Here is a 24,767-nt window from a genome sequence, read left to right on the forward strand (position 1 = left end):
AGAAGAAATATGAGCCAATTTCTTCACAGGATATTTCACTCTGTCTGGTTTGCCTCCTCCTCAGATGCAAAAGTAATAAACCCTATTAATTCAAATCTTATTTAGCTGTTCCATCTCTCCACAATAATTGATTGGGCTTTGGACAGTGAGCCAAAAACCCTCATCAAATCAGGTCTGCCTGGTGCCTGTGCTGCAGGGAGGTGTCAGAGAGCTCCGAACCCACACTTGCTCTAATTGATTAAAAGATTTGGTCACTTGCACATTTCCATTTAGGCAATTAAGCTAAAGAGACACAGCCCCAGTGGGAGCAGCTAGGAGCAGGGCTGGAGAGTGACAGAGTCCCCTGGAGGACAGGGTTATAGCAGGGGATGTTGCAGTAATTAAGGTGTGGGGTTTTCCCCCTCAGTGCTATTGAGGGAACAGCATTGTTGCTGCCATGGGGGAAAACCAAACAAAAAATCCACCTTGGAGAATCATGGAGTATCCTGAGCTGGAAAGGACCCCCAGGGATCATGAGTCCAACTCCTGTCCTGCACAGACACCCCAAATCCCACCCTGTGCATCCCTGGCAGTGCTGTCCAAACACTGCTGCAGCTCTGGCAGCCTCAGGCTGTGCCCATTGCCTGGGGAGCCTGGGCAGTGCCAGCACCCTCTGGGGGAAGAACCTTTTCCTAAAATCCAACCTCACCCTGCCCTGGCACAGCTCCAGCTGCTCTCATCCCCCAGTCTGCTTTTCCTGTCCTCCAAAAAAGCTGCCACATAATCCTGCATCCCCAACCTGTCTGAAGGGGACAGGCAAGGGCACAGGAGCCAGTGAGGGAGCTGTGACAACTCCCAGGGATGTTCTGCTTCCAGGGACAAGGAGGAGAAGGAATGTGTCCAGTGCAGAGTGAAGCCTCACCTTTTACCAAAATCCCTAATTTTCTGAGGGTTTTTGGATGCTGGCTCCACCCAGGAGCTCTAGTGGAAGGTGTTAGAACTGATGACCTTTAAGGCCCCAACACAAACCATTCTATGATTCCATGATTACTGGTTTGGGACCAAAATGTGTCAGTCAGGACCAGCCAACTCCAGTGACATCCAATTCCCAGGGGAAGCAGCTGAACTGCAGCACTTCTTGCCAAAGTAAGGGAGAGAAAATAAACAGACTCCTTGGCCTTTCCTTCAGGGATCCAGGGAGAGCTCAGTGGTTGTGCAGCTGGAAATGTTGGCAGAGCCTACAAATGTCAAAATCCTGAAAGGAGAGATCAAGAAGAAAGAATCCCAGCAGCCTCATCTGCAGAGCTGCACGAGGAGCCCAGCACAAAACCTGGACTGCAAACCTTGTGGCAGCAGCAGATCACAACTCCCCATGTCTGCAGCAGCACAGATGGCAGCTGCTGCTGAGGAGCTGCCCTGCTTCTCCTGCAGCCACCAGGGCCTGCAGCTCCACTTCAGCCTCACATGATGAACAACTTGAGAGGTATGGAGGTGTCTTGGATTGATGATATGATAATCCTTTATCCCCTATCGTTGGCTTATATGCCCAAGAAAGAAAAAAAATGTGTAAAAATGTGTGGTCCTGTCTCTTTAACTGCACCCAGCCGCAGAGAGAAACGCGGGTTGTTTTGAAAACATTTTCTCCAAGCCTCGCTCCGGGGGAGGATTGGTCGCCCGGCAGAGACTGCGTGCTGGACGGGGGTCGGAGTGAGCTCTGTTCCCGTTTTTTCCATTCTTCTTCTTTTTTCCTCGTTCGGACCCCTTCTCTTCGATCTGCTTTGCCACCCGGAGACCCAGGAGGGCCAGAGGACAGCAGAGCTCTCCGGGGAGCTCCACCCGGCCCCGGGTGGGGGGCGAGGAGGAGAGGGACTGCGTCTGAGAAAAGGACTTTTTAATCAGGTTGAATAACTGCCTTTCACCTTGTTTTTCCCCTTCCCCTGTGCCTTGTAGGGCACTCTGCGTGGTTTTGTTAAATAAATAGTTTTTTCTTCACTTCCATCTAAGAGGTTCTGTTGTGGGTGGGGGAGGGGGTGTCGGGGCCCTTCGCTCTCGGAGGAGAGAGAATCTTATCATTAACCCGGGACAGGAGGATTCAAACAAAGTGGAGAGACAGGCCTGACTGCAGGGATTGTCTGCAGGGAGCACAGGATCAGCAAGGTTGGGTGTGGGAAGGAGGGAAGGAAGATTCCTCTCACAGCCACAGGCACAGGGTCTGGAAAAGTCACCAAAAAAAACCCTTCTTTCAGCAGCAGGTCTGGTTTAAGTCAAGCTTAAGGTCCTGGTATGACCTTCAAATTGAGCCTTACTTCTGCCAACTTACACCTTCCAGCTTCCAGGGGAGGCCTGAAGACAGCCAGCTGTATTCCATATGGGAGAGTCCAACAGCTGCACCCAGCTCACCCACAGGAGGGCAATCAATGAATCAATAATAAATCCTCTGAGCACAGTGCCCTGGGAAGCTGTTTCCTTGCACTCAGGTTGTAGCCATCAGGAAAATCATCACTGTAGTGCTCATCAGGCTGCTGCTGCCAGATCCCTGTGCAGTGACAGGTGACAGTCACAGGATGATGAGTTAGAGACACATGGAACAGTGCCAGCTTCTCTGGGTCTCTACAGTAATGGACTGATTTATCAATTATTGATAATCTGTAGTATCTTATTTATCAGTGTCTGCACTCTTCAGTTCACACTTGCTGGCCTTCCCTGACTCAGCCCATTGCACACCCAGGCTGCTGCTGCTGACAGGAAATTTGGAAGAGAAACTGGGAAGTGCTCTGTGGAGCCATGCTGGGAACAAAGCCCCTCATCCTGACCATGTAGTTGTTTGCTGCTCAGGATGTCCCTCGTGTGTGGGGACAGGGGGACAATCACAGGCATGGCACTGTCCCTCCCAGCACAGTGCCACTGCAGGACTCTGCACTACATGGAACAACAAGCAGGTTTTCCTTCCCAGCCACTGCCCTGCTCTGAAGCAAAGCAGAACCTGCACATTAAATGTGCCATTTGCTGCCTCCTTCCCAGCCAGGATGTGAGGAAAGCCCATCCAGAGCACCAATTAGCACTTTGGAAAAGACTCCCAAATGGATGCCCAGTGCCCAATGCTTGTACTTAACATGGGAGACACATTCAAAGTGATCTCAGACTTAGAGCAGCCCTTGAACTGCTCCCATGAAATAGCTGCATTAGTAAAACCTGAAGATTCTGAAAGACAGAAAGGGACACTCAGAGGAATCTGGCTGGTTTTGCATGGAAATATTAGCACAGAAACATGGAATGGATTGGGTGGGAAAGGACCTTCAAGCCCATCTCATTCCATGCCCTGCCATGGCAGGAACACCTTCTACTCTCCCAGGGTGCTCATGGATTACTCCCTGGGATGCTGGAGCCCCAGGCTGGGGGATGGAATGGGTGTTGTTGGCAGCCTGGGGTTAGGTGTAAGCCCCAGAGGAAGCACAGCTCCCATAGGATGATTTAGCAGGATGGAAAACAAAGGAGCTCAAAGCACAGCCTCCCTGTCCTCCCACTCTAGGTGCTCTCACGTCACTGCTGGCATTTCTGCTGAGCCTCAGCCTCTTCCCAGTCCCACCAGCACTCCCCCAGCCTGGCACACACCTCCCTTGGAAGCCCAGGCAGGAGTGAGTGAGGAGTGCCAGAGCAGCTCAGATCCAGCACAGCTCCTTCCACCAGGGAACCAACCACAAAGTCATTCCTCTGAGAAAAGGGGACATTTTCCTGATCAAAATGGGAAGTCATTGAGTTGAGGACAGGTTGTCCAGCCTGGAGCAAAGGAGGCTCAGGGGGACCTTGTGGCTCTGCACAACTGCTGACAGGAGGGGACAGCCAGGGGGTCAGGCTGAGCCAGGGAACAGGGACAGGAGGAGAGGGAACAGCCTCAGGCTGGGCCAGGGGAGGCTCAGGGTGGACACCAGCAGGAATTTCTCCATGGAAAGTATCATCAAGGATTGGCCCAGAGAGGTTTGGAGTCCGCATCCCTGGAGGTCACCAAGGAAGGCCTGGATGTGGCACTCAGTGTCCTGGGCTGGGGACAAGGTAGGGGTCAGGCACAGGCTGGACTTGATGACCCTGGAAGGCTTTTCCAACCTCAATGATTCTATGACTTATCAGCTGCTGTTTTAGGAAGGCAACACTTCCTGAGCCATCACTTCTCACTTGCTCAGAGCAATGGAATTGGTGTGGGGGGAGGTGACACCAATAATGGTGCCACTTCCAAGGACACTGCCAGCCCCCAGCTAACTGTCCCTGTCCCACAGAGCCCCCAGCCCACTGCCAAAGCCCAGGGCTCCTTACCTCCAGCAGAAGACACACTTGTTGGCACAGGCCAGGCTGGGGGTGACCTCCATGCAGCGATGGCTCTCAATGCCATAGAAGGTGTGCTTGTAACAACCACCACGGCCACGCAGCATGGACTGGGAGAGAGACAGGGAGTTAGGAACCCAGCTGGGACCAGGCTGGGGGCAGGGGAACACAGATACACACCAGGGGAGTTAGAAATCACAGCTGAACCCAAACTGGGGGCACACAAACACACCAGGAGAGTTGGAAACCCAGCTGGGACCAAACTGAGGGCAAGGAATACACAAACACACCAGGAGAGTTAGAAACCACATCTGAAACACACACACACACACACACACACACTCACACCAGGAGAACTCAACTCCCCATGTGAAATCCAACTGAGGGCACAGCCATGGATCTGCTCCCTTCAGCCACCTGTGATTTCAGTTCCAAGTCCAGCAATGCCACAGAGCAGGGCTAAGGGACACCAGTGCCACCTGCACCAAGAAATCCCCAGCTCAGGATAAAATGTGACTCTTTATCTGCACCCTTGCAGCAAAACTGCATTTAGGAGCTCAAACTCACCGCTGTGTTAGAGGAGAAAGAACTTTAAGCCACTCAATCCCTTCTCTCTCAGAGCCCAGCACAACAATGTGCTCTCCTGGAGCTTTTCAGCCCAGGAAAAGCAGGTGAAGCCTCTTGAGCTGCAGGAAGTGTTCCTGGAAAAGCTCACTCAGGAGCAACAAGGATCCATTTCAAGGCTGTCCTACTGAACACTCCATTCTTTTCATTTCTCTGGCAGAGTATTTCTTCCAGCTCTAAATTAAATAAATGCCCTGACCTTATAAACCCTCATTCACAGCCGGCAGTGGCTCCAGCAGGATGCTGCCTTCCCTTCCCAGCACAGCCACAGCAGCTTTCCCAACAGGATTCAACTCCTATTTATCATGCAAGCTGCTTGCAGAAAGAGCTGTCTGTCATTAGCTCACTTAAATAATAATAAATGAGAAAGAAACTTTACTACTCTCAAGAGAAAATCTGAAATGTAACACAGCAGCTTTTAATCTGCCTTCCTCTTCCTGGAGAGTCCTGGTGAGCTGAAAGAAAGGAGCAGCAGGGAAATATCTACAGGCAAACCCTAACTGGTTGTACAGGTGGAAGATTGAATGACATGGAAAATGCTGTTTATTCCACCCATTCTTCAAATGACAGAGACTTCAGGAGATTCACAAATTCCAGGAGACTAAGTTATATTTGGCTTTTCATAAGGCAAATAAACAGACTCTTCCTAAAACGTACAGGATTTCTGCTTTTTCCCAGAATTTGACAGAACCAAATCTTTTCCATCTGAGATATCCCTGTGAAACTCTACTCAATACTAATCCTGCTTTCCACTGATACAAATCTCCACAAAGGCTCCTGAAGACACTCACACACTGGTGTGAACCTGAGGCAAAGCCACTGCCTGGAACCAATTTCAGCTCCATTTATTAGAAGACTTTACATTCAATTCCTGCTTAAGCTAAAAATAGTGTGGGCCCATCTAAGCACACAGAGCTGCTATTTATTTTGTGAAATGGCTTTACAGTGCTGCATTAAAGTCTGGGTCTTTCATAAAAAATAGGCTCTCTGGCTTTCTCAGTCACAACATTGAAGTTTGGCAAGTTTTCTTTTAAACATTTCGTGATCATGTCTGACACTGAAATGATAGAAGAGAGAAATGGTTGGAAGAGTGAACAGCAGTGGGATCAGAGCATCCCACAAGCATCCTGCCAGTCCAGGGTGGGCATTCAGGCTGCTCAGGAGAATGAGGCTGTTGATGAAACAGTTCATTGGCAACAGGCACTGCAGTAAAAACTGTCTGCAGCCCACCCTGGGGATGGCATCCTAAGGGCTCTTTCAAAAATAAACACAGTTAATCATGCAGCAAAGGAGAGCTCAGAGACCAGCGACTGATCACTGCCACAGCACAGGAGCTAGAGATGTGCTGGCATGTTAATGAGGTGCTGATGCCAGAGGTTCTCCTCCCAGGAATGCTGAAGGATGTTGCATCATGGAGGGTGAAGGGTCTGGAGCCCCAGGAGCAGCTGAGGGAGCTGGAAAGGAGCTCAGCCTGGAGCAAAGGAGGCTCAGGGGAACCTTGTGGCTCTGCACAGCTGCTGACAGGAGGGGACAGCTGGGGGGTCAGGCTGAGCCAGGGAACAGGGACAGGAGGAGAGGGAACAGCCTCAGGCTGGGCCAGGGGAGGCTCAGCTTGGATACTGGGGAAATTCCTTCACAGAAAAGGAGCTCAGGCCCTGGCACAGCTGCCCAGGGCAGGGGTGGAGTCCCCATCCCTGGAGGGGTTTAACAGCCCTGTGGATGTGGCACTTGGGGACAGAGGTCAGTGGTGGTCTTGGCAGTGCTGGGGAATGGTTGGACTCGATAACCTTGCAGGGCTTTTCCATCCTGCACAATTCTGGGATTCTCTGATCAATGGTGCTCTCCAAATGTACAACATTAGGGAGCAACTCTGAACCTGTGAGCTCCTGAGGGACCTGCCAAGCACAGCTCAAACAACACCCACCCTGAAGAGGCTGCAGGTTGCTCTTCAGGGCTCTGTGACTCTGCTGGAAATGGTTTTAAGTCTGCAAAGCACTTGGAAAAGCTCCTGAGTTCCAGAGGCTCCAAGAGATAAGGGCAGGGCTGGGAAGGCTGTGTCCCACAGGTGTGCTCATCCACACACAGCTCCATCCACACACACTCCCCCCAAGCCATTTGTGACACTTCAGCCATCAGCAAGGGACACCTCACCATGGAAACGTGATCTGAGAAATGCTGGGAAGCAGGGGAGCCCTGACTGCCACAAGCCAGCCCAGAACAGGGGCTTCAAACCCCCTCCTGGGCCTGCCCAGCTGTGCCAGTGGCTGTGTTCTCCTTGTTCCACAGCCCTCACACTGGGGATACAACCTTCCCACTTCTCCCTGCAGTGTGCTGCTCCTGCCTGGATTTCAGTAGGCAGGAGATGTTTGAGCAGACAGCAGAACAACAGGAAAAACGAGAAAATTATGTTCCCAGCTCTGTGCCACAATCATATTCTCACTCTTTACAGAGGGATTTTAATGGCTGGAAATGCAAGACTACAGCTTGAAGGATGGAATTTGGTTTTGTGCAAATAATAGCACGTTTTAAATGATATTTCATCAGGAAATTGGAATACTGAGCAAGTCTCTAGCTTTGTTTTTATTTATGAAACGAGAAAAGGAAACTGAGCATACCTTTGTCCATCGGCAGAGCTTCACCCCAGAATGGCTCCCAATGAGTTTATAACCTAAAAACAAAGCAAAAAACATCAAACAGTTGAGTTTAGCCTGCAAGAACTGATCCACTAAACATGCCAGGTGGTACCTAAAATGATGAACAGCATGGTCTCAGTGCTGCTCTTCCCCACTGGCCTGAGGTGACACCACCAACAATGGCAGTGCCCAGGCTGTGGCCACCCCAGGAACTTCAGCCAGCCAGGAATGCTTCCTTTTAGTGGGACATTTCCTTATGTGGCTCATTCTGGTTTGAATCAGGGTGCCCAGGAGGCTCCTGCAGGGAACAGGATGGCAGAGCCACCTAACCCAGGCTGTGGCACAGCTCAGGGCCACCAAGGAGCAGGACAGGAACAAGAAGCATCTCCCTGGCCCTAAGCCCTGACCCCAGAAACAAGGATCCTGATCCCACTGTCCCACTGGAGGACAGGAACAATTCTCAGTGCAGCTGGGAGGGCTCAGGAAGGGAACACAAACAGGCTGAGGTTCAGCCTGAACCTCACCCTGAGCTTCCCCAGTTGCACCCCAGTGGTTCTGGGGCAGCCACAGGGACAGAGCTGCTCCTCCCTGCCCAAAGCAAAGCTGAGCTCAGGTCACCTCCCCACTCCCCAACCACGATCAACGCCATCTCAATGAGCCCACGAGGATTAATTGCACAATGTTCGTTAAGCACTAAGTGCTATTATTACCCAAACTGCTGGAGTGAGGTTCTATTCCTCTCTGAGAAAAGTGCTTAGAGGCCAATATGTCTCAGGGATTAAAAGTCCCTTCAAAATCAGCATAAAAATAAGAGGGATTTGAGATGCCTCGCTGTGTCCCTCACGGTGGCATTCATACGTCACTGCCCTGGCTGTCCCCAAACTCGGCTCATCTCAGCTGCCTACTGCAGGCTGCTGCTGTCATTAACACTTTCAAGGGAAGGAAAAATATCACATTTTAGTTATCAAGCCTTCTTCCTGCCAACCAGCATGAATGTAACAGGGGAAGAGCCTTCAGCTCCTGCACGGAGCAGCAGCACAACTGCCCTGCCCTGTGTCCCTGAGCAGCTCTGGCACAGCAAGGTCCCAGGGACAGCAACTGCATCCCAAAGTCCCCACAGCTGCAAGGACACACCAAGCCAGCCAGGAATCACAGGAACAGCAGCTGCCACAACAGCTGCAGCAGGCAGAAATGGCACTGTGCAGGCAGCCAGGGCTAAGAGGGAACCAAACAATGCTCTGTTCCTGCCACTCTCAGCCAGCAGGGAGCTGCCCAGGCTCCTCTGCCTGCTCCACCTGATGGTGTTTGATCCATCTCCTCATGCTGGAATACACAGCCAGAGTGACCTCTGGTGCAGGAAGGCTGGAGAGGGACTTGGGACAAGGGATGGAGGGACAGGACAAGGGGAAATGGCTTCCCACTGGCAGAGGGCAGGGATGGATGGGATATTGGGAAGGAATTGTTCCCTGTGAGGGTGGGCAGGCCCTGGCACAGGGTGCCCAGAGAAGCTGTGGCTGCCCCTGGATCCCTGGCAGTGTCCAAGGCCAGGCTGGACAGGGCTTGGAGCAGCCTGGGACAGTGGAAGGTGTCCCTGCCATGGCACTGGATGAGCTTTAAGGTCCCTCCCAGCCTAAACCATTCCAGCCCTTCTCAGACAGTCCCCAAAGCCACCTTGGGGACACTTTTATCTCAGCCTGGCTTAGAGCCTGAGGATCCTGGGGCAGGTTCCAGGGAAACAGCCACACACACAGCTGGGCATGGCTGGAACCCAACATCTCCCTGCCCTGCTCTGTCCTGCCTCTGTCTCCAGCTTTTCTTTCCTGACAGCTTGTCCAGCAAGGTTTAATCTCAGCTCAGCCCCCCTGCCCTGCAAAAATGTGTGTCCTCACAGGATTTGTGGATGACAGCTGAAAAGGTGCTGATTCCTCCTCCCTCTGATACAGCTGTCCAGGGCACACTCTGCTGCTGTCACCCAGCACAGCCTAAGTCTTATTTTTCCCATTTCTCCAAATCCAGCAACAGCATTCATTTAAGATTATTCTCTCCCAGATCGCTTGTCAGTAACAGTAATATGGCTGCTTTCAAATGGGTTTTGGAGAAAAATTACCTTGGAAATAGGACATGCTCACCCAAATCTGCTACTGAGTTGTTTGAGGGAAGAGAGAAAGTAGCTAAACTGAGCAAGGTGCCAAGCTCCAGAGCTCCAGCATTTTCTCTTAAGTTACTGCAATCAGCTTGCACCATGTGCAGCACCCACAGCTCCCTTTAAAGGCCAAGAAAACTGTACATGTTCAACATCAAAACAGTCTGACAAACTCCAGGGGTGAGAAGGGAGTTAGTCATCTCTGTCACTGCCAGGAGTCCCAGCTGTGGTGACAGGAGGGAGCAGCAGAGAAGTGCAGAGCTGCTAAAGCCACTGTCCACAGGGCTGGGCTCTTTCACCACAAGGGGAAATGGGCAAAGCTGTGCTCACCCAGCTCTGGATGCTGGCTTTGCCACGCTTTTGACACTTGGGAATTCCATAAAGCACCAGAGCCCAAGGCTGGACACTTTTCTCAGGCCTGCCCTGGGGGAGCAGAGATTCTGAGCAAAGCCTTTCTCCAGCACTGGCTGCACTGCTGGGAAGGAGGCAGCTGAGCACTTTGGGTTAAAGGAAAGGACAAAACATTAAGCAAGAAATTGGGAGTATCCCAGAATCACAGAACTGTTCTGGTTGGGAAATCCCTCTGAGATCATCGAGTCCAACCATTCCCCCAGCACTGCCAAGGCCACCACTGACCCATGTCCCCAAGTGCCACATCCAAACAGCTGTTAATTCCCTCCAAGGATGGGGACTCCACCCTGCCCTGGGCAGCTGAGCCAGGGCCTGAGCTCCATTTCAGTGAAGGAATTTTTCCTAACATCCAAACTAAACTTCCCTTGGTGCAACTTGTGGCCATTCTCTCTCCTCCTGTCCCTGTTCCCTGGCTCAGCCTGACCCCCTGGCTGTCCCCTCCTGTCAGCAGCTGTGCAGAGCCACAAGGTCCCCCTGAGCCTCCTTTGCTCCAGGCTGAGCTCCTTTCCAGCTCCCTCAGCTGCTCCTGGGGCTCCAGACCCTTCCCAGCTCCATTCCTTCCCTGGACACACTGCAGCCCCACAATGTCCTCTCTGTCCTGAGAGGCCCAAATCTGCCCCCACGAGGATTGTTGGTGTGACCTCAGCACAGGGGGACAACACTTCCCTACTCTAAAATTTGAAATTAAGCATGTGAAAAACTGTGATCCAAACCAGCCTGAGGGGCTCCAGCCTTCTTGCTCCCTTCTGGAAGCTCAGGCCAGCTCCACTCTCCCAGCAGCTCTGCCACAACATCCCTGTGGCTCTGCCAAGGCAAATAGTGCTTGAATCCAGTCCTCCTGATGGCCCCAAGTCTGGAGCTGAGGATGCCAGGACTCCCTGTGAACACATTCCCTCCTTTGCTCCAAAGGAATGACTCCTGAGCAATAACTCCAAGTGGATTTTTGGATTCAGCACCTTCCAAACAATCCAGTGTTTTGCTGGACCTGCTGCTCCTCATCCCTGTGTACTTTCAGCTACTAAAGCTGAACAAACCAATCCATTTATCATTTCTACAGCCTAATATTCAAAGGATTCATTCAATTATAAGCAATAATCAGCCCAGCTCCCGACTAAAGGACAAGAACATCTCATCTGGAGGCTGAGTGTTCGTTGATCCGGCTCTAGATGATAAATTTTAGATGACCCAGAAGCTTGCCAAACTTCACTGAAATTAAGTGTCACTTTTATAGACGTGAATTAAGCTTTAAAACAACCTTTGGGGTGAAATGAGTGTTATCAGGCAGTAACACCAGGCTGAGAAACGTGGTGATTGCTCACCCTGACAGGCCAACGGGAGTTTAATGGAGCACACAGGGATTTGGAACTGCAGAGATGGTCAAAGGCACAGCTCCTGATTGCTCCAGAGGCTGAGGCAAAACTGGGCTCAGCTCTTTGAAATCACATTGCAGCACTTCCACTCCATCCTGGAATGAAGAATTTCAAAGTCTTTTCTCTGACACTCAAAGAACTCCTGGAGGGACCCAGCTGAGCTCTCAGCACTGAGCCAGGACACTGCTGGCTGTATTCCCAGGGCACATTCCAGGATATCCAGGTGCTCTGGGTGTGGTTTGCCAGTGCCAGACACACATCTAGTCTTTCCAAGCTCCTGGATGAGGATGAATTATGGACATAACTGAGCAATTCTGTTATTTTTTCAGAGCAGAGGAGCTGCATTTCTACAAGCACAAGTGTCCCTGTCAGGAGCTGTGTCACACCACCTGCACACTCAGAACAACTCTTCTGAAAGCCATGCTGAGCAACCTTCAAGGATTGCTGATCATCCCCAGGTGGCAAAATGTCCAGAACAGACCCCCCTGAATCCCTGAGGCTGGAATAGACCTCCAAGGCCATCAGGTCTAAGCTGTGCCCAATGCCCACCTTGTCACCAACCCAGAGCACTGAGTGCCACATCCAGGCCTTCCTTGAGCACCTCCAGGGATGGGGACTGCAAACCTCCCTGGGCAGCTCCTGCCAATGACTGACCACCCTTTCCATAGAGAAATTCCTGCTGCTGTCCAACCTGAGCCTCCCCTGGCCCAGCCTGAGGCTGTTCCCTCTCCTCCTGTCCCTGTTCCCTGGCTCAGCCTGACCCCCCAGCTGTCCCCTCCTGTCAGCAGCTGTGCAGAGCCACAAGGTCCCCCTGAGCCTCCTTTGCTCCAGGCTGAGCTCCTTTCCCAGCTCCCTCAGCTGCTCCTGGGGCTCCAGACCCTTCCCAGCTCTGTTCCTTCCCTGGACACACTCCAGCCCCACAATGTCTGTATTATCCTGAAGTGCCCAAAACTGTCCCCAGGGTTGAAGGTGTCCCAGCAGTGCCAGCACAAGGGACAATCCCTGCCTGGGTGACACCTGCCAGTTCAGATCTCTGCTACAAAACTTTGCTCTGATCCTAGTCTTTGAAATCCCAAAGCAAAAGATGCAATTCTGAAAGGAGCTCAATGGTTGAAAAAGCTCCTGAATCCATAAGGAAATGACCCAGCCATCCTCTCCAGGAGTGCAGGCACCAGGAGCTTGGGAAAGCCACTCTGAGGCCTCATTGTGCCTCACAAACTCTGCTGGATTCCAGTGTCAGCCAAGCACAGCTTACAGAAGGGAGGCCATGGGCATTGACAATAAAAAAATCCATCCCCCAAAATCTGCAGGTTCCTGAGACCTCCTCTGACCCAAGGAGAGCTGGAGGAAGGCTGTTCATGCCTCAGCCCAAGCAGATTCACCAACTTCTACAGCAGCTTTGCCATCCCAAGGGGAGAACAGCTGCTCTCTTACTCCCAAAAAAGGGACCATGGAATGGTTTGGGTTGGAAAGGACCTCAGAGATCAACCAGTCCAACTGGTGATTCAGCAATTCCCATGGGGCAATGGCTTCCCACTGCCACAGAGTAGGGTTAGATGGGATATTGGGAAGGAACTGTTCCCTGGGAGGGTGGGCAGGCCCTGGCACAGGGTGCCCAGAGAAGCTGTGGCTGCCCCTGGATCCCTGGCAGTGTCCAAGGCCAGGCTGGACAGGGCTTGGAGCAACCTGGGACAGTGGGAGGTGTCCCTGCCATGGCAGGAGTGGCACTGGATGGGCTTTAAGGTCCCTTCAGCCCAGACCATCCTAGGGTTCTGTGATTCTTTACTCACAAGTAAATTCAAGAAATCTGCAAGAACTTGGCATTTTGAAGATCTGTACCTCAGTAAGTCTGGAATGGAAGGTGCCACCTGCACAAGTCTCCTCCTACAGTAAGAGACACAACTACAAATTGCTCTAAACTTGATCTCTTTTGTTTTGTTTTCCTGAGACACTTTTCAGTCATTCAGGGCACATTCCCTTCTCCACACTCCCATTTGTCTGAACTGTCCCCTTGTGTGGGGTGAGTGTCACGTTACAAAGAAAGGACAGCAAATTTTATCCTTGCCTGAACATATCCTGTACTTTGTTCCAGCTCAGACTTAATTTCAAAGCCCAATACTCTCCAAAGCCCTGCCAAAATCTAAAACAAAACCAAAAAATGATGCACTTCTAATACAAATGTGTTTATTTTTATTTCCCTCTGTTACACATGGGGTAATTCTACCAGCCCTGGTAACACTCCAGATAAGATTCAGCTCCCCAAACCTGATTTTCCCCCTCTCCTCTGCTCCTGACCAGGTGCTACAGCTGTGCCAGCACATTGGAATTGCAGTCAGCTCTCCACCAGCTCCTGGCAGCTCCCATACAGTGGGATTTGAGCATCTTCTGCTGCCTGGACTCCTTCCTTTCACCTGGCTGTTTGCCCTTTATTTACAGACATTTCCAAGGAACTGATCAAACACTTCCCGGTGCCTGGGTTTGGTCACTGCATTGATTCTGCTCACCAAGAGTGATTTGTTAGTTAGCAAAGTAATCTTTAATCTCCCCATGGCCGGTATTTGATTGCTGTGGCACGTTTTGGGGACTGCACCAGTGTCACCAATCCCTGAGGCAGCTGTGGGCTGCTAGTGCCACCTGGAGTTAAAGAGCTCCTCCCAAAGCCTGCCAGATCCCAAACCCTGGAGCACAGAGCCTGCAAACACCCAGCCAGCAGCACCAGGCTCTGTGCAATGCCTTTGGATCCCATTTCCACAGGCTGGACAATCCAGAAGCTCAGCACAGAGAGCCAGGCTGAGCTGGGCTTGAACTCTCAGCCCAAGATGGGCTAGCAAAGCCACCAATGCTTTTAAAAACCTCAACTCCAGGTTGGTGAGCACTTGAAAAACCTAGCTTTCAGTATTTTTCTGGTCAGCCTCTTGCTTGCCCATCCCCACTGAAAACCACAGGCCAAAGCAAAGCTTTAGCTCCAGCACAAAGTCAGAGCACGACAGTTTAAGTGGCTGCTGAAGCAGCCCAGACTATTCCAGATAAGAGCTGTCTCTTAATGCACCACTTGTCTTTGGAGACAAGTAAAATAGAAGTGTCCTGGGCACCCTGGGGCTAAATTAACCAGTAAGGACACAAAGATCCAACTGGACTGCAGCAAAACTATTCCTGTAGGAGCAGAGACACACAAAAATAATTTATCCAGTGTCAGTGGAATCAGCCTTTGGCATCATTAACCCATTGCCACTGTGCTGCCAGGCACGGAGAGCAGGGACTTGTTTGGTGCTGTCACAGCAGAAGAGAGCAAAGCAAAGGGCATGGTGGAAATACACAGTATGAGCAGCCTGGGAAATCATGGAATGGTCTGGCTTGAAGGGACCTAAAGCCCAACCAGTGCCACTCCTGTCATGGCAGGGACACCTTCTGCTATCCCACACTGCTCCAAGTCCTAGACACTGCCAGGGATCCAGGGGCAGCCACAGCTTCCCTGGGCACCCTGTGCCAGGGCCTGCCCACCCTCCCAGGGAACAATTCCTTCTCAATATCCCACCTAACCCTGCCCTCTGGCACTGAGAAACCATTGCCCCTTGGAGCCTCCTGAGCAAACCCTCAGCTCTCAGGGGTTTGGGTTCATCTCTCCTGTTCCATTCCTGCCCTGCTGAGGGAAGCACGTCAGAGCCACCCTGGGGCTGCTGAACAACCTGTGACGTGCGAGAGCTGCTGCAGGTGGCTGTCACTGAGCCACATCATGTCTGAGCTCCAAACAGCTCCAGCAGACAGGGCACTGGAACAATCCCTCTCCCTGCTGCCAGCATCCAGCAGGATGTGTTTGGCTTCAGTCAGGCCATCAGCATCAATAAAACATTTGGCAAGTGCAGGAGCAGCTGTGAGTGATGATGGCACCAACCCCAAAGAGCACAGAGTCACGGGCAGGCACTGAGTCATGGACAGCCTGACTGGAAGGGACTCAGGGATCATCCAGCCCAGCTCCTGTCCTGCACAGACACCCCAAATCCCACCCTGTGCAACCAAACACTGGTGGAGCTCTGGCAACCTCAGGCTGTGCCCATTGCCTGGGGAGCCTGGGCAGTGACAGTACCCTCTGGGGGAAGAACCTTTTCCTGAAATCCAGCCTGACCCTGCCCTGGCATATAGAATAGTGTTTGGTTTGGTTTTTTATTTGTTTTACAGGAAAAGAAAATCCCACTGTGTTTTCCTGCTTTCATCTTTCCTATTGAAACAGCAGCTTGAGGCTCTCTCTAAAGCTCCCCAAGGATTTAACAACACTTCCTGGGGAATCAGGAACACTAAAAAGGCTCACAACTTCTTCACCATGAACCAAATCCTCCTGGCTCCCAGGCCAAGCAAAAACAACTTCCAGCCAAAAAGGGATTGTTTCAAAAAATCAATGAACAACCCCAAAAAGTGAATGTGAGATTGGGCTGTATTCACCAAGCACCACAGGAAACATTAACAGCAAAAGTTTGTTTCTATTTTCAGCTTCTTTCATTCATTTCAAGCTACCTGAACACACAAAATGGCTGAAGCAGGAACAGGAGCACTGCAACTAACCCACAGCCACTGCCAGCCTCTTCCCCCAGCAGTGGGTACTCAGCAAAGCCTGCACTGGGGTTGGAGGCAGGGTTGGGCACTGATGGAATCAGAATTGGGTTGGCTCTGGCTGTGACTTTCCCAAGCTGAGTTCCTGTTATCGAGGTATCTGCAAGCAGGCAGCTCCAAGGGCTCACACCTCTACAGCCCCATTGGGAGGCTAAATTTAGCCAAAACTCGATGCCAGGGCTAAAATAAAAACCTTTGCTTAAGCACTATTCCCTTTACCTCTGGGAAGGTAAATTGCTTTGAAGGTGAACCCACAGTGAGCACTACAATGGTCTGAGGAGATGCTGCTCCAAGGAAAACTTGTTATGCAACTGCAATATCAAAGAGCAGCTCACTCCTGAACCACTAATACTCATTTCCCTTCTCTTGGGCTAATTATGCCTTCAGGGATACTCTTGAAGTGACACTGAGCCTACACCCAAAGCAGCCAGTTGGTGCTAAATAAATGAGATAATCTTTTGACTACACTGCACTTGTTATTTTAGGCGGAATGATGCTGAGGGAAGGAGGGAATTGTTTTATTTTTATAGCCACAAAGGCCTTCCTGGTGTGTTATTTACAGGAAAAAATGTTAGATGACATGAAAAAAAAAAAAGCCAAACCAGGTTCTCTTTTTCACAGCTGAGTGACCACTGAAGAATTTGGTGAGCAGCAGAGGAGGGAGAGCTGGGAGAGGCAGCTGTGCCTGTAAGGACACAATAATTTGAAGGGTTTGAAAGTATAGATCTCTGTAAGCAGATCCTACCAGTGGCTCCAATACTGGCATTACCCCAAGCACTGCAGGAAGGGAGAAAATATGGACCCACTTATCTGGATAAAGAATTCCAGTCCCTGGAGTAACACAGGGAAATCAGAGCTCTCTGGGGAGCCTTCTTTGTGTCAAAAAAATTATGGCAGGAAGGTGACCTTCCCCCCAGCACTGCTTTCATTTTCCAAATGACCACTTTGTCCAAAAGCAGAGTTTCATTCATACTGCAAACCCAACCCAACAGGGACTGAGCCAGGGGGAAATGCTCCAAGCAGCACACAGAGCACAGGGCCAGCACAGAGCCCTGCCCTCTGAGAACCATTCATTTAATAAATAAATAAATTTATAAATTAACTAAATAAATTCATAAGTAAAAACAAAAGGCTGCCACCTTAAACACAAAGCAAAGTAAAATACAAATTAAATCCAGTAAAATGCGTGACAAATAAAAACAAAGGAACTGCCACCACACCTCTTCAGGACTGAGGCTGAAGAGAAGGATTGCTCCAAGGCCTGCCCTGGTCCCAGCTAGCAGCCCCTCCATGAGCAGAAGGCAAAGTCTCTGCCACTCCTTGCTGAGCCTTTGGCTCATTCCTTCCCACTGCCAAGTTCAAGAATGGCTCTTTGCTTTCCAAGGCTGATGGAAACGCAGTGACCCAACCTGTCAGACTGTGGGTGGGCTCAACACACCAGCACCTGCAGGAGCTCTGGCCAAAGGGCAGCTGAGCCCCTGGGAGCAGCAGTGCTGGGATCCAGAGCTGCTGGGCTCTCCCAGGACATGGCAGAACTCCAGAGCTCAGCTCTCAGTAACAAGGTGCATTCCCAGGAGCAGCAGGAGAGATGCCCAGGGCAGTGGGAGAGTCCCCATCCCTGGAAGTGCTGAATAAACACGAGGCTGTGGCACTTGAGGCCATAGTTTAGTGCTGAACAGGTGGTGGTGCTGGGTTGATGGCTGAACTTGATGATCTTAAAGACCTTTTCCAACCTCAACAACTCCATTATAACACTGATTTAGCAAGAAAACTGAGCACATTCCACCCTAAGAGAGAAATCAGACTGAACTCCCTTTAGCCTCCTTGTGAGCAGCAAAGGAAGCTCCCATCAGCTTTCTCCCAGCTCTGCCACTCCCAGCTGAGACTCCTGAACTGCAGGGCTCAGTCTGGCTCTCCTCATGCTGCTCCTTTGTTTAAAAAAAAAAAAAAAAACACATTCAATCCACTCCAACTGCTCTCATTGGAGAGCTGCTGAGCTAAACATCTAGTGGCTGGTTAAAATTAGTTTGAACTACTTCCTTTTCTGGAAACAAGAGTTTCAACAACAAAAATCAGCATTTGAAACTGAAATAAAAGCAGGGAACTAAGATGCAAAACAGATGCAAAGCTGATCTTTAAATATTCCCTGACAAACCTGCACTGTGGGAGCTCAAGAGTGTGGGACCATCAGCACCTCTCTGGAGCTGCCCCAGCAGATACATCAAACCCTGGGAATCCCAGGCACTGCCTGAGGAGCTCTCCAGGAGCCAGCAGAGTGTCCTGGGGGCCAAGAGAGCCACTGGGATGCTGGGGACACGGGGAAGAGCATTGCCAGCAGGTCAGGGAGTGATCCTGCCCCTCTGCTCTGCCTCAGTGAGGCACCTCTGCAGTGCTGTGTTCAGGTCAAGAAAGGAGTTGCTGGAGGGTCCAGAGAGGCCACAAGGATGATTTGGGGTCTGGAGCTTCTCCCTGGTGAGGAGAGACTCTGGGAGCAGGGCCTGGTCAGTCTGGAGAAGGGAAGGCTGAGAGGGGATCCCATCAATCCATAAAATATCCCCAGGGGTGTCAGAGGATGGTGCCAGAGTCTGTGCAGTGGTGCCAGGGACAGGACAAGGAGCAATGGCCAGAAACTAAAACATAACAAGTTCCATCTCCACGTGAGAAAGAACTTCTTTGCATGGAGGGTGGCAGAGCCCTGGAACTGCTGCCCAGGGAGGGTGTGGAGTCTCCCTCTAGGGACACATTCCTGTGTCACCTGCTCTGAGCCTGCCTTGGGGACAGTTGGACTGGGTGAGCTCCAGAGGGTCCTTGCAAGCCCAGCTATTCCATGTGTCCTGGCTGGGGTTCAGGCCTGCCAGCCCCTTGCACACACAGAGCCCCTCTTTCACTGCCCTGCTCAAATCCAGCACTGAAACCCCAGCTGTGCCCCCAGCTGCTCTGGGCAGAGCCTCACCTTGTTTTGTGAGTGAATCCCTCAGGGCTGGGGTGATCATCTCTCTCTTCTCAGCCTCCTCCTTCCTCCCAGCTCCAGCAGCTCCTTCCTCCAGCTCCTGTTCTCTCTGTTTGGAGACAGGGAATTACAGCCAGTTAGACCCACTGTTGGAAAATACACCACTTAAAAAACTTTGTATCACTTTAGTCAAAAGGTTTTGTCTTTACCCTGGAAAAAGGAATTTTAGGTTTCTTTCCAGGCCATTGTTCTACCAGGTGAGGTCTGATGAACTCAACATATCAACAGACTGGAGGAACCCAAAGCTAAAGAGCTCCCAGCAGAACATCAGCAGCCAGCAGTGGCTATCTACAAACAGCTACCCCAGAGCACCTCCAGCAGGGCTGAAGACATCTGGGCAGGAAAGGACTGATAGGCAAATTGAAGAATGAAAAATCTAATTCACATCAGAGGTGAGGAGATTCAGATCCAATGGGGAACTGAATACTGGGGGTTTGCTCAACTCTGGACCAATGAACACTGACCCAACACATTGCTATGTATTTTGACTGTATAAAATATCTAAGGAATCTAGTTAAAGTCATGTGTCATGGAATGATTCTCTCTGCACAGCCAGGCTGTGTGTGGATGAGATGATTTCTGTGGTACATCCTGGCCAGAACAACATCCTGGCCAGATAATAAAGTAACGCCTTGACTCTCTGACATTCAAAATGTTGCTGGAGGGTTTTGTTTTTCCCTCAGCTCCAGTGACACAGGCATGACACCTCAAACACTGGGGCACAGCCACACACCTGCTGAACTCCAACTGAGGCAAATGCCCACACAGCAATTCCTGTTCCTGTGTAATCCTGCATTTTATCCCTCTTCCCATCAGTAACTTCGGACAGTAACCTGGAGAAGAAAAGCCCCACAGCACACTGGATTTGTCCCACTAGCACAGCAATAAAACTCCCAAGGACGTTTTGACAACCAGGGTGATAAATCTCATCCAAGAGTGACTCCAGGTTTTAAGCCCAAGTTGTCTCATGAGTGCACAACGAGCTCACAATAACCACAGCAGTGTGTGCCTGGAGTGACACTGCTTGGGAGAGCTCAGGGGAGAAGCCCAGCAGTTCACAGAGCACAGGAGCTCTCATGAGTCTCCCGAGACAGCAGCCAAGCTGCACCACCACAATTCAGCCACAACAAGAGCCTGCAGGAAAAGGCTGCTCCCCCCTGCCCCACAGCCAGCTCCAGCTCCTTGGAATTCTGGCTTTCCTGCTTTCCACACACAGCTAAGCCCTTGGAATCACTTAACACCAGGAGCAGAGTATCAGATTTTGGGATAAAGTCATAAGCAGGAGAAGCAAACCCTGGCACGTAACAACTGGTGACTCCCCTGCTGTGTTAGTGTCACTGCCGAGACTTTATGGGTATTTATTGTTTCATGTCTGCACAAAGAGGCATCAAAGTGGAAATAATTACTTGGATATTTCATGCAACTTGTAATCTGTCAGTCCTTTATGGCTTTTATGAAAGGAGTTATGGATAAACAACAAACAAAAGCTAGCAGAGGACATTCTGTCTTGACAAAACTGAGGCTATTTCACATCCAAGCCTCTCTGGTGCCAAAGCCATGGAAAAGTTAATGGAAATGCTTCCAGTTTGAATCTCCCTACCAACTGTCAGCATCACTAAGGAAACCAGTGCTCCTGACTTGCCAAACTGCTCTTCACAAACAGGGAGAGGAATCTGGCTGCTCCTGCATGTAAACAGACTGATTCTGTACCTGAGAACATTTCAGAAAATCAAAGGTGCCTCCGAAGAAAAATAAATTTAAATAATAAAACACACACACAGACTCAGAAGTTCAAGGACAGAACAGAGCTCCTAACAAACACTTGAGAAGGAAATGGGAGAGTAAAACATAGTAGTTACAGCTTATTACCTTCCCTACTCATTTTGCACAAAACTGTGCTCACAGCCTCAGGGATTTTGTTCAGAAATGTTTTTTTTTTTCAACAACCAGTACCACAACATGGTCCTTTCTGAAGGAGAAAGCTGTATCCATCTTCTACTTCCTTCCACTCAGCTTCCTGAGCTTTAAGGCAGGACTTCATTGGTTTCTGTAACACATCACAACTCCCCTGGAAGGCTACAGCTAGTAATTAATTGTCATTTAGTGGGTTTAAAGCTCATTTCTTGAGCCTTGATCTTCATTTATCAGCAAGACTCTTCAACAGTAAAATATTAATATTGCTGGGAAAGCCTCATGCATAAGGAAGGAATGAGATAACATATAAAATCTTCATCTTCCAAGTCTTTCTGCATGGAAAGCATTTCTACCTCCCTGTCACTGCAGCACCTGAAAAAAGCACCTAAATAGAACAACATCCCAATTCCTTCCTGGCAGGGCAGAAATACAGTTCAGTGACCATTTTCCCCTCACAGAGAGGATCATAATTTTCCCTGTCCACATCCTGATGTGACAGCCTGTAAACAAATCCATGCTTTGTTTTCCCCTGCCCTGCAATACCTGACCTGCTCACTTTGGCAGGTGACTGGCTTTGCATACTCCTGGTGGGAAATGGAATTCACTGCACAGGGAGTTTGACTTATTTGCTTAATAAACCTTTCAGATCTGTTATTTAGGGTTGGAGAGGAGAGAACAAAGTTAACTTTGCACAGAGCAAACTTCTCCAGTTGTGGTGATTTAGCAGAAAGCCCTGCAGTAAATCCAAGGCAAATCACTGTCTTTCCATAACAAATCAAGCAAGCAGTGACAAGAGGCAGCTTTTCAGGCCCTTGAAACACTTCACTGCCAAAACCTGGAGATGCAGCTCACCAAGGAGTGAGGCCAGAGATGAGGAAAACCTCTGGATACACCCTGATTGCTTGGAAGGTTCAGCACAGCTCCACTGCAGCCTGGAGAGGTTTGGTGCTGCCATTGAAGCAGACCTGAAAAAGGCAGCTTTTTTCAGCAGGTAAGATCTCCTGCTCTTCAGGTGCAGCAAAAAAGCAATCATGTTCATTTTTCATCTTCAGGAGAAGGAAAAAGGAATCCTTTCCCTTTCTCTCTCACACAGGCAGTACAACAGGCAGAGGCAGCACATTCCCTAGGCAAGGAAACCACAACTTCCATGGCTCCAGAGCCCCTGACACAAAGGAAGGCCTCAGCATTCCCTGTCTCAGGAATAAGTCATAGTGCCAGGGTTTCAAAGGGCTTCCTCCAAATCTGCCTTCCAAACTCAGCCACAGTCACCCCAAAAGGCGCCCAACAGGAGGTGCTGCTGCCACTTCTGCTCTCTGAAGTGCTCTCTCCACGATGTCCATGTGCTCAATATCTCCCTGTGTTCCCCACTTTCTCCATCAAATACTCTTCAAACTGATCCTGCAGGAGGGAAAAAATTGAAAAAGGCACCTAAACTCCACACAAAGGCTGAGAGAGTTGGGGCTGTTCAGCCTGGAGAAGAGGAGGTTGTGTGGAGACCTCACAGCACCTCCTAGGTCTGGAGGATCCACAGAGAAGTCAGAGAGGGATCCTGCAGCAAGAACTGTAGGGACAGGATGGGGAATAACAGGTTCAATCTGAAAGGGGGAAAAATTAGGTTAGATCTTAAGGAGAAATTCTTCCCTGTGAGGGTGGGCAGGCCCTGGCACAGGGTGCCCAGAGAAGCTGTGGCTGCCCCTGGATCCCTGGCAGTGTCCAAGGGCAGGTTGGACAGGGCTTGGAGCAGCCTGGGACAGTGGAAGGTGTCCCTGACCATGGAACAAGACGAGCTTTACGGTCTGTTCAAACCCAAACCATTCTATGACTCCCGAAATTAACTTAATTTAGCACTTGTAACCTCAAAACTTTATTTATTGATGTGCCATGGCAGGAAAAAAAAACCCCTCCCAGAAGCTTTTAGTCTCAGAAAGAAATTTACACTCAATTTTGACTCAACTTCTTCCCTGCTTAACCTCCCTGTGGTCAGACAAAGGGAACTCCTGGCCTTGCCATGATTTACAGCCTCATCCACCCACAGGCTCCAGGATCTTTTCCCAAATGTAAGGCCCAAGCACTAAGCAAACAGGAACACACCAGGGCTGGAGCCAGCACTAACAGAACTGCACTGAGGGAAATGCTGGCCAGGCTGTCAGGAAAAGCTGCCTGGCAGCAAGAAGGATTAGCAACACTTCCCCAGGGGCTGGGAAATGAACTATTAAAGTTCATGAATTACATGAATGGAGAGTTAAAGTTCACAGCAAGCAGAGCTCTGGAAGCAATGCTCCAGGGGCAGCAGGACAGCCAGGAATGCTGACAGCTTCTGCCTTCACTCAGCCTCATCTGGCAGGGGCACCACTGGCAGGAGCCACGTGGGCATTTGGGGAAGCTGATGGGACACCAGGCTGCCCACAGGAATGGCACTCATTTCCTCACCAAACAACCTTCCTGTCAGGCTAAAACACATGGAAAGGAAGGGGACAGGGAGCCCACTTGCACAAAGACACCCTTGAACACCAGCAGAGGAGCAGAGGGTGCACTGTGGCACCAGCCCTGCTGCAGGGACAGAGCTGTGGCTGTCACAGTTCGGCTGTGACAGGCACAGAGGGAGCTGCAATTTGCTCAGCCCAGGGAGGAACACCCTGTCAATCCCACAGCCCTCGGTGCTGTCAGTCAGCAGCAGAGACGGCCTGGAGCTCCTGCAGCAGAGAGGAGAACTGTGAACGGGGAGTGAGTGAGCTGTGAACCAGCAAACAGCCCAACAGACAGAAAATCTTATTAAAAACGGCTGCCAGAGCCTAGATAATCACAAGGTACACACCCAGCCCAGGCAGCAGTGCCCAGTGAAGCACAAAGAGCTGAGAGCAGCACAGCTGAGATGGGAATGGGGCAATGCAGCACCTGGCCATGACTGAAACATCAGCTGGCTGGGGCAGAAGGAAAAACTGGGGCAGGTGCTTTCAAAAAGTGGCCCTAAAGTCACAGAATCACAGAATTAAATGGAAAGGACATTAAAGGTCATCCAGTGCCACCTCTGCCATGGCAGGGACACCTTCCAGATTGTTCCAAGCCCTGTCCAACCTGGCCTTGGACACTGCCAGGGATCCAGGGGCAGCCACAGCTTCTCTGGGCACCCTGTGCCAGGGCCTGCCCACCCTCCAGGGAACAATTCCTTCCCAATATCCCATCTCTCCCTGCCCTCTGGCACTGGGAAGCCATTCCCTGTGTCCTGTCCCTCCATACCTTGTCAATAGTCTCTCTCCATTTTTGTAGGCTCCCTTCAAAATGGGAAAAGTCCCTGAGAAGTTCTGACTGATACAAAAAAAACAAAACAAACAAACAAACAAACAAAAAAACCAGAAAAAACCCCAACTTCAGAAACAGGACTTCTCTCTCCTAAAGTAGAAACCCCTGTGAATTTTAAATGAGGAGGTCTCCATCTCCCTATGCTGTAGGATAACAGAAAGTCCCTGGTGTTATCCTGAGGCAGCAGGTCCCAGCTCCCACCTAAACAAAGGAAAACAGACTTGCAGCTCCATCCTCACAGAGGGAATTTTCCATTTCTTTTTGTCTGAAAAGGCAGCGCAGAGATTTTTGGACATTTACAGCAGCATTTTAAATCCCAAACTCCTGCAGACAAGCAGTGACAGGAGCTTATGCTGCCATCCAAGTGAATCAGCCTGAAAGGGCACTGTGCATCTTCTGTGAAATGCAGAGGGAAAAATGATCCCACCAACGTCATCTTCTTGTAGGTTCAACACCAGCCC

At 50.5% G+C, this 24,767-nt stretch overlaps 1 protein-coding gene across 12 annotated transcripts in view; it reads right to left on the reverse strand.

Moving 5' to 3' along the window:
- LOC146428930 (S-adenosyl-L-methionine-dependent tRNA 4-demethylwyosine synthase TYW1-like) overlaps positions 1 to 24,767 on the reverse strand; it is an 89,614-nt gene that overhangs the window by 52,263 nt on the left and 12,584 nt on the right. For all 12 annotated transcript variants that reach the window (XR_014855862.1, XR_014855859.1, XR_014855860.1 and 9 more), the window contains 3 exons: positions 19,036 to 19,141; positions 7,536 to 7,588; positions 4,288 to 4,406 (listed from right to left, as the gene is read on the reverse strand). Coding sequence is in view for 6 of the 12 variants with exons in the window: in XM_085078819.1 (XP_084934945.1) it covers positions 4,288 to 4,406; positions 7,536 to 7,588; positions 19,036 to 19,141 (278 nt within the window). In the remaining 6 variants the exon portion in view is untranslated. The remainder of the gene's footprint in view (positions 1 to 4,287; positions 4,407 to 7,535; positions 7,589 to 19,035; positions 19,142 to 24,767) is intronic.

The sequence above is a fragment of the Lichenostomus cassidix genome, chromosome 19 (assembly GCF_008360975.1).
Source record: "Lichenostomus cassidix isolate B80296 chromosome 19, HeHo_3.0, whole genome shotgun sequence".
Taxonomy (NCBI): Eukaryota; Metazoa; Chordata; class Aves; order Passeriformes; family Meliphagidae; genus Lichenostomus; species Lichenostomus cassidix.